Consider the following 9,869-nt stretch of genomic DNA (forward strand, 5'->3'; position numbering starts at 1 on the left):
GTGTATGCACATTGCTCTTCTAATCAGTGTTTAGTGAGCACCTGAATGTACTGTCACTTCTTCTGACAGATTCAGTGATGTAATCCCAAAATAAACTGTTCAGAAGCAGGTGTCTCTGGACAAAAAGCTGCCAGCACTACTTATCCTTTTATGATTTATCCCAAAAAGTGATTTATCCCAAAAAATTTGTAGCCTACACCTATCATTCCAATACATATTCTATTCAACCTGCTGTAAGACACCAAAAGCCTGTCAACTCTCTCATATCTGAATACCAGAGCTACCTTCTGCAAAATAAATAAATAAATAAATAAATAAATAAATAAAATCAAACTCTTGGGATAATAATCCACTGGTCTGTGCAAGCTTCCACAAGACCCAGATATCTATGATCCTCAGGATCTAGTACAAGCAAAGGGACAAAACAAGCATCTGAGGGGATCCCAAACACTCACTTCATCTGAAGCAGAATATCAAGTATTTAAGGTGGTGGCACATCAAACAAGTTGATATGGGGAAGCCTGGAAGGCCAAAAGCTTTAGATGCCACCCTCAGCTTTTGAAAAGGGTAGTGAGTCTGTCACAGAAAGCCTGCAAAAATAAAGGCTATTAAGATAATAGGATGCCAAATGTATTTAGCTTCTTGGCACAAAAGGTTGCGACCAGGCTCCTGCATCACCATGCTGGTGAGCACCCACATTGCAAAAGCACTCACTTCCTGGTTGAATAGTTCAGATTTCTGACACAGCAATAGGAAAGGTAGAGTTGACCATTTCACCTGAACTTGAAGGTCGTTTGGTAGCATGCTCTGAACTTTGGCTGAAGGCATCCATGAGATGGGTCTTAAAATAAATGGGCTCTAGAGAATGGAACTCCCTACATCTTGTCTATACAGTCTGTTGGGCAGCTTTACTGATCTCAGTAACTACTTCAAAGGATTATGACATGCTGTGACACACAGACAACTGCCTCAACAGGTTCTCATTTACCTGACTGGAGAGTGCTATGCTTTAATGTTGATCATTGTCCAAGGCAGAAGACCTGGGAAGCACTGTAATTAGAATCAAGCAGAAGGAGCTAATTGGCTTTAAAAGAGGAATTTGGAGGTGCAGAGACTGGACCTTGATCATTAAAGACAGGGAAAAACAGGACAGCATAACAGAAAAAAAGTCATATGAGTGACTAATGGAGACAAAAGCAGCAGCAAACTGGTAGAATAGGTGCAAGAAATAAAAATTACACTTTAAAGAAACAGTTTTAAATGGTGGTTGGCATTTTACGTAAATTGTAAATAATTTTTGCACCAGCAGTCTTGTCAGCTATCTAGAACTGCTAATTACTCTTCCGTGTCCGCAGTAATATTTGTCCATTCTAAAGGGGGAAAAAAAAAATCTCACTCAGCCAAGTAGTTTCTAAGAAAATTAAAACAACTCTTTCAGAGTGATAATAGCTGCATGACATAACGGGATATTTCATTAATTGTAAAGCTTCAAGTAACCAGGGGTTTAATTTTGGTCTCTCACAACTAAACATTAATAGGCACATTTTAGTCTTTCTTCATTAGAAAACTACCACGTCATTTACTAAGAACTGAGAATTTTGTCAGTCTCTGCTTATGCCTAGAGCTACATTGCAGGTAATGAGTGACCGAACAACATTAGTACAGCTGTCTGGGAAATATTGCTCATCATGTCTAGCTCAACCCAAAAGCAGTACTCTGTACCCAAGCTATTAATATTAATAAGCAGCACTACAAGCATGTAATTAACATATTACTTCTGATTTTTTCAAGTCTCTCATCTTTCCCACTAACTCCAGAACTACCTTCCCAAACTCACTGTTTAATGCCCTACTTTTTGTAGCATTATTTTTCATTTAAAATTTGAGGCTACTAAGAATAAGAACCAATAAGACAACCAATGTTGTCCCTAGAACAAGCAAAAAGGACTAGAAGTGAAATTCTGGCCCAACTACAAGGAAGGCTAATCCCTCATTGACTTAACAAGGGCAAGATTTTACCTTAAAATGATTATTAGAAAATAACATGCATTTACAAGAGACATGAATGTTCCATAGTACATATGAGTAGAGGACAATTACAAGTTTAATATTAGACTGCCTCATGTTATGAAAATAGGCACAAGGACTGAAATTAGAAAACTACAAAAAAGACTACCAAAAATTTAATCTTTTAACACTGCAACACACTTTAAAACAAAATTTATCCAGCCAAACTAACATATGAAAAACTAAGCCATGCTGCATAAAAATAAATACTTTTTGAAAATAAGTTTCCCATGCCCTAAAGTCTGTAGTTTCTTTAAACTATTGTAAAGTTAAGTTATATTAGTAAAATAGGTCCCATTATTGCACAGAAACAAATCTGGGTTTCTCTTGTCTACCCTACTAACATTACTCCAGAAATATACATCATACTTAAAAGGGGTATTCCAAAAAAGCCATTTAAATCTGTATAAGCATTTAAGCAGCACAACCTAATTTAAGGATAGATTACTACAACAGATACTAGAATTTGGACAAATCTAAGCATCTGTAAACAACAGTTCTTAACTATGTGACTCCTTTTCGGACTAATATAAATGCACTTAGTCAAAACAACATGGCCTACCTTGGATGCAATCCACTTGATAAGAATCAGGGCTAAACACCAGATCAATGTAATTCCCATTGGATCACCCAAAAGATAGTAGCATAATCTCTTTCCTAAATCCAGCCAGCGCTGAAAGCTGTTTGGGTGTTTAAGAGCCTGATAAATAACAGGCAATCGTGTGACAGAAGACAGTGAGGCACTGACTTGAAACTCAAGCAGCTGCATGAGTGCCAGAATCACCTGACTGTTTTGGGAATTTACTCTGCATGAGAGTACTGCCTGTATGTCTCACTGCACAGTTGCGACTGAATACAACAATGAGCAGCAACACTTTACAACCAAAGGAGATGCACAATATCACATTTTATTAAAGCAAATGGAAATACCAACTGGTCTGAGAAAAACGTAAGATTAAACTGATTTATAAAAATGCACCTGAGTCTAACAGGACTAGCTACAAAAATAACTACAAGATGTCATACTGGAAAAGCTCAAAGCAAACTGCAAAAGTACCAGGGGTTGCACAGTATGGGGCACTTGCTTGTCTTATTTCTTGTGAGAAGCCTTGTTTTTATTGCATTTCACTGAAGCTGACATTCAGACACTTCAGATAATCTGCTATCAGTTCCAAACAGCAAGGTAGCCACAATACTCTGGGCTACAGCTCAAGGTTGCTTTTATCTCATGTTGCTACAAGATTAATGCAGTGAATGCATGCAGTCCCTTCCCATAAACCCATGGGGCACCCATTCCTGTGTAATAGTAATCCCACCCATCTGTGCTAAAACCCCATGACCAAAGGCAATATTGCTTTCATATCCACAGTCCAAGGCTGCTTGCAGTTTTCACAGGGCTTGCCATCTCCAGCTTTTGAAACAGAACAGTTACCAATGATAAAAGATTGTTTAAAAACGCATCAAAATTCTGATAAGGCTTTGCACTCGAGGGCATGGACACATTAACAAATTACGATGAAGTGAGTAAGGGCAGGGCTTCACACCACATCAGTGGCTGAAGAGGCACTCCCATGTAAAGGCACTACCCACAGTAAGTAAAAGTTAAGGCTTCAGTACCTTACCTTTCTTTCTTCCTTTGTCTTTATTTACCGCACAGCAACATGTTCACCTGTCCATGCCATCAGAGAGAAAAACCCACTTTAAAAGTACCATGAGACATTATAATCCCAGACTATCTGCATGTTAGGACAATCTGCCACTAGTGCAGCAATTAATCTTTTCCTGGAGTGTAAAGAGAAACAATGTCATTCAGTCTAAAGGATCTGCAACTGTAGAGGGTAAGCATCCCTCTCAGCTTCATCATTTAAAATGCCTTTTCAGTAACTCCAGTTCATTGTTTTACAAACTTCAGAAACATTTTAAGAGCAGAGATGTATGGTCTCATTTCCAATGTTTCTTTCTTCATTCTGATTTCTGAACTAAGATCTTGTAAAGGTGCTGCAGCCTGGAAAAGTTGCAATGTAAATCATCCTTGCTACTATGCCTTCAAGTAACTAGCTAGTCCTTCTGCTTAAAATGTTTTGGATGCTGGAGAGAGTAGAATAAACAAATTCCTTTTCGCAAGATAATTTCTCAAGAAAAGTCCTGAACAGGTGGAAGTTTGAAGGCAAAAAAAAAAAAGCTAGGGGATTAGCATTTTTTCTAATAAAGGTTATTTTTTATTATTATTACTTGCAGCCCCATAGGCAGAATAAAAAGCTGTATGAAATCAAGGGTACTCTTCATCTGTGTATCAGGAGCAAAAGCAAGAGTATATGACCCATCAAGGTATGGCCTAGCTATTAGAATACCACGCAGCTTCAGCAACAGAATTCTGAACAAGGACAAAGCTCTGGAGGAATATAAATTCTCATAATGGAAGTACACAATTACATTCTCTAGAAAAAGATCACATGGATTTGAAGGAGATGCACAGGAAGCACAAAAAAGAAGCTGCAGCAAATAAAGGGGGGAAAAAGATGCTTTGACCATTTCTACTGTGATTATGGGATAAGAAAACAAAATATGGTGTTTGACAAAGAAAAGCAAGATATTCTGAGGAACACTGTGGCTACAACAATTATCCAACCTGTTTGAGATGCTATCCAGGATCAGGAACTTTGGGGATGAATCTCCTGTGTGTTAAAACGTGCTCTAAACAGGCAGAAGAATTCCTAGGAAATTGCTAGTGATTCTCAGACCATCACACCAATATTAGCTTCATTTTACATTTTCTCATTGTTTCCTTCTGGACAAATAAGATTGAATATAAATAGTAAGTATAAATAGTATTCCTTACAGCCTTTAATCCAGCACACACTGAAGCAATGAAAGGTTGATAGCCTGTAAGTACACACCAATTCATAAACAGTGGTAATTCAGACCAGCCTACTCTCCTTTAAGCATACAAAACAGTCCATCACATCATTTTACATTTAAAAAAAAATCATAATCTTGCCTTTACTCAGCCCCAAAGCATATTCTGCTACCATTCCACATTTGCTCACCGTGCCTCATAACATTCATCAGGATATGGCTTCATCAACCATTTGTTTCTCCACCTTCTAAAAAAGACTCGAACAAAGTATTTCTACTTTTGAGCAGGCATCTAAGCAATTCTCTATATCCTTATGCTAGAAGGCCCCACGCTTTAAATGTATTGTGAGAACAAGGATTTTTAAAAAGGTAGGCTGGTGCAGTGTTTTGGGTACTAACTTCATTCTGGAAACTCACTTTCACTTCCTTGCTGTCACATACTTATTTATGCACATGAATTTCATAAATTCCCTTCTGTAAAATAGAAGTAACTGCCTCAATTTTCCTTCTGTAAAATAGGGGTAATACATGACAGGTATTTATCTGGGACATTTCATGCACTGTTTAAATATTTTGTGTTTTATGGTTTTTAAATAAAAGTTTAAAAAGTTATAAAAAAAGTTAAAGGATACTTTTATGCAATAGTTATGTTATTTTTTTTAAATGCATGTTTTTAAGCATTGAAGAATTATATATTTAACATTTATACTGTAGTAGCAAATAAAGGCTAGTTCACACTGCAAAAATTCTAAATTTTGAGATTCCACTTGATTTCAATCTCTTGCCAACAGTGAACTGCAAGTTCCAGAAAGCACTGCTTCAAGAAACTGAATCACTAACGAAACTATTTAGGTGTCAAACGCCACACTAAAAATTGAAAGGAGCACCAACACCATGTCTATGCTATATAATTCTGCCAGCAAAAAAAATGGGAATGTTTCCATACTTGAGCCTCCCCTGTTGCAGCAGATTCACTTTTTACCAGCAAAGTAGCACCTGCTCTCCAACTGAAAAAAGGCTTTATCACCTAAGCCAGAAGTTCTCAACCTCATCAGACTCGAGCCACCCCTCACAGACTACCAGGTCATAGCTTTCACCTTTTTGACTACTGAAAACCAATAGTGCAATTCTGCTGCTTCAACAAACTCAGACCACAACCGATCAGAATGTTTTTGACCCTACTGATTCCTATTTGAAATCAAGTTTTATCTTCTGAATCGTGTGTAGGTGCTTGTACCCCTAACAGTGCTAATATTAATGACATCCATAAGGGGATCCCACAGAAGCCCAGGGTGCCTTCAACACCCTGGTTGAGAATCACTAACCTCCTACAAGCAAAGAGGAGACAAGAACACTCCCTTGCCTTCTACTGGCCTTCAAAGCCACTTCAACAACTTAGTCTACCCAGAATTCACTTCACACCCTGCTAACCCAGCCACTGTAGTGAACAGAGGCACACAGGTATATGTGCACGTTAGCAGCTTCCTTGAGGCAAGGTGCTCCTGAATTATTTATACTACCCTAAACACAGGAATGAGAAGACAGGGAATGAGAGTGTTTGGTATTATTTCATTGTTGCTTTTATATTGTTTATATTGTTTTTATTTTGGATTTTAAACCGCATTTCATTTTCACTTCCTGCAACTTCGTTGGTGTCAAAGGTCACGTGGCATCACTTCCTGATGTGATACCACTTCCTGTGAGGTCTTTGAGTATGGCCCACCAGGTGATAAAAAGTTCATGATCCAGCCCCACATTCAAAAAGGTTGGACACCCCTGGTCTAAGGGCATAGGCAGACAAGGTTCTTCACGCAAAACCGATATATTTTATTAGACCAACTCAAATACTTGGACAAATTCTTTTTAGCAAGTTTTTGGGCACAAACATCCTTCATCAGACTGAGGAAGCGTTTGCAGATCCATCTGCATTCTTCCAACGATTTACGCTGGTCAAATGAAAGATATCAGATTTACCCAAAGAACCTTGTCTGCCTATCATTGTATAAGCATCTCATTTGCCAGCTTAAATCATGATAGCACTACAATTATTCTCCCTGTTTTATTCAAACGTTTCACTGTACCTCCTCTAATTATGTCATATGTAAATGCCCCCTTCTTCCTTTACAAAAATGTTATTTCAGAGCTGTACATCACGACATTTCATATTCAGTTTTTCAAAGCAAGCCGAAACAAATATGGGACTCAGATTTGGCCATCACATTCCAAAATTAAGAGAAATTGATTTTTCTAGCAATACAGATTATAGAGACTGTAGAACACAAATTCTACACATGAAAATAAAGAACACATTTTCTATTTTGGCTAGGTACCTAGTAGGAATATTGGAAATGCACAAATATGTTGCATTATTTTGTAAAGAGACAAAAATTGTAGCAATACCAGCAAGAAACTTTTTCTCTGAAGCTCCTTGCCACCCACTGGACACCTGTCAATCTTGGCACTAACCTTTATCTGTCCGTGTAAAGAAGATTTAACATGGCACATCCCTCCCTTGACCATATTAGGCCAGCCTCATCTGCATTGACATCAGTGTCTATAAATTTGGAATCTCATCGACAGAAATAGCCTTATTACAGGGCCCAGTATACGAATTAGGTATCTATATAGGGCATGCTGAACTTGCGGAAGTGACGCAAAAGCTGCAGTGGAAAATCTGATTATATTTTTTAAAGTATTTAACTTTCAGTGAAAGTAGTAGCAGTTAGACACTTTGGAGATCTTAATATTTAACAACATAAAGGCTGGGTTTTAGTCTTCTCGTACTATTCCAAAAAAATTCACACAAAACTAATGCCAAAAGATGTCTTTTTAATTGAGAAAGCTGAACAATTCAATTTCTTACTACATTTAGAAATAATACAGATTTTCAGTTATACCACAAACAGCACATAACAGTACATATTTGGTGTAATTTTCAGGTTTAGGTCTCCAAGTTTAGCCATCATTTTAATCATTCCATTTTTCCATAATAAATCACTTTAACAGTTACACTGATTACGTTCAATGTACTAAGCTGACTGGGACTGCTATGCACTACCCTAAGAATACTAAGATGTAATAGTTTTATGAATACTGTTACTTGGTCAACAAGAGGAAGTCATTATATACCAAGTTATTATCATTTCCAGTAAGAAAGCACTGATTTAATTCATGAGGTGCTGTTCAAATGAAGTAGGGAAAGCAACAAAATTAAAACTAGATGAGCAATTTTTGAACAACTATTTGTGGAGGGGGTAATTACAGAAAAATGACATGTTACTGTGGCCTGGAGCCTAGAAATATTTGTCTGAGAGCTTTGCAATCAAAGGGATATAAACAGTGAAAGCCATTCTCAGGACAGAGGGGGAATTAATGGCCAGATAATATTCCCAGGAAAATGAAAGAGAAAAGGCAGATTCCTGAAATTAATGGAAGATAACCCCAAGTCCCTCAGAATGGTAGGCCTTAATGTCAGCTTAATATCACAGTTCTGTATGTATTCAGAACAATGGCTTTTTATATTTTACTTTACAATCATTTGGTCACTGGATACCTGTGTCATGGTTCCTGCAGGGTTCTGGTCAGACCATTAGTATATTACAGGATTCCACAAAGCATTGAAAAGATGCAGGATGGGGAATCGGAAGTGTGATAGCTTAAGGCAGGGGTCAGTGACATACAGCCCAGAGAGCCGTTTTATCTGGGAAACTAACTGTGTGCAATGGGAGGAGGGGAAGGGGAGAAGTGACTGTATCTGCAGTTCTGGTGTAGGCTGTGATGGATGTAGCCCGTGCTCAGAGCTAATCACTGTTAAAGAAGCATCTTGTTGTAAGGTATTGCTGATCTCTGGATCTCAGGTCTGAGAAAGGTACCAGAAGAGATCAGGGAGCTAGTAGCCTAGTAAGAAGACACTTGCCATAAAAATCAAAGGGGTTAATTTCTTCTCCATGTTAAGGGAATACATGATGGGTGTTGGATATGCCTGATAGTTTATTCCCAGATACCAAGAACTGTCAACTTGCAGAAATTCCTCAGCAATACAATAGCAAATTAGTGACCAGACATTACCTTTCAAAACCTGGCAACAAAGGGAAGCAAAATGCACAAAAAAAATAGCATGATGCAAGGAACTAAGGGCATTTATACATATACTCGGGGGGGGGGGGGCTTTAATTAGAGCAGCTCTGAAAGCCTCTCTAATTAAAGCACCCAGAGTGTCTCAAGCATTAGTATTCCAGTCCTGAAAAATGGTTGAATGAGCTTCAGTTAAAGCACCCCCGCCACCATTTTTCAGTGTGGGGATAATCTGTGGGCAAGGCAAGAGCCCCCAAAGGGACACTTGCCTGCCTGTACACAAATGCCAGGAGCTTGGAGAATAAGCAGGAGCAGCTTGTCCTCCTGCTCAATGCAAATAATTATGACGTCAATGGGATAACAGAGACCTGGTGGGACTCCACCCATGACTGGACCTCGGGTATAGATGACTATACCCTGTACATGAGGGATCATGTAAGTAAAAGGGGCGGGATGTAGCTCTCCATGTTAAGGAAAGCTACATGTCCCTGCAAGCTGATATTGGCGACCAGGGTGGATGACTGGAGACCCTCTGGGTTAAAATCTGTGGAGAACACGGCACAGGGGACACAACGGTGGGAGTCTGCTACAGACCTCCCACCCAAAGTCCTGAGCTTGACTAGGAGTTCACTTGGGAACTGGCTGAGGCTGCATGCTCCAGGACCATGGTTGTCATGGGAGACTTCAATTACCCAGACATCTGGTGGGAGGATCACTCAGCAAAATCCGAGCGGTCGCAAAGCTTCCTCTCATGTGTGGATGACCTCTACCTGACTCAAGAAGTCTATGAGCCAACAAGAGGCAAAGTGCTGCTCGACCTGGTACTGGCTACTCGGGATGACCTAAATCGGCGACCTAGTGATCGATGGGAAG

The 9,869-nt window shown here is 38.9% G+C and overlaps 1 protein-coding gene across 6 annotated transcripts in view; it reads right to left on the minus strand.

Moving 5' to 3' along the window:
- PDE7A (phosphodiesterase 7A) overlaps positions 1-9,869 on the minus strand; it is a 149,040-nt gene that overhangs the window by 79,260 nt on the left and 59,911 nt on the right. The window contains exon 1 of one of the 6 annotated variants that reach the window (XM_019527736.1): positions 2,629-2,818. The exons of 3 other annotated variants lie outside the window; for them this stretch is intronic. In XM_019527736.1, coding sequence (XP_019383281.1) covers positions 2,629-2,688 — 60 coding nt within the window. In that variant the 5' untranslated portion in view covers positions 2,689-2,818. Of the gene's footprint in view, positions 1-2,628; positions 2,819-9,869 lie in introns of those variants that run through there. 2 more of the 6 variants (XM_019527737.1, XM_019527740.1) reach the window with 2 other exon arrangements.

The sequence above is a fragment of the Gavialis gangeticus genome, unplaced genomic scaffold, assembly GCF_001723915.1.
Source record: "Gavialis gangeticus isolate Ggan-Ray unplaced genomic scaffold, GavGan_comp1, whole genome shotgun sequence".
In the NCBI taxonomy this organism is placed as follows: Eukaryota; Metazoa; Chordata; order Crocodylia; family Gavialidae; genus Gavialis; species Gavialis gangeticus.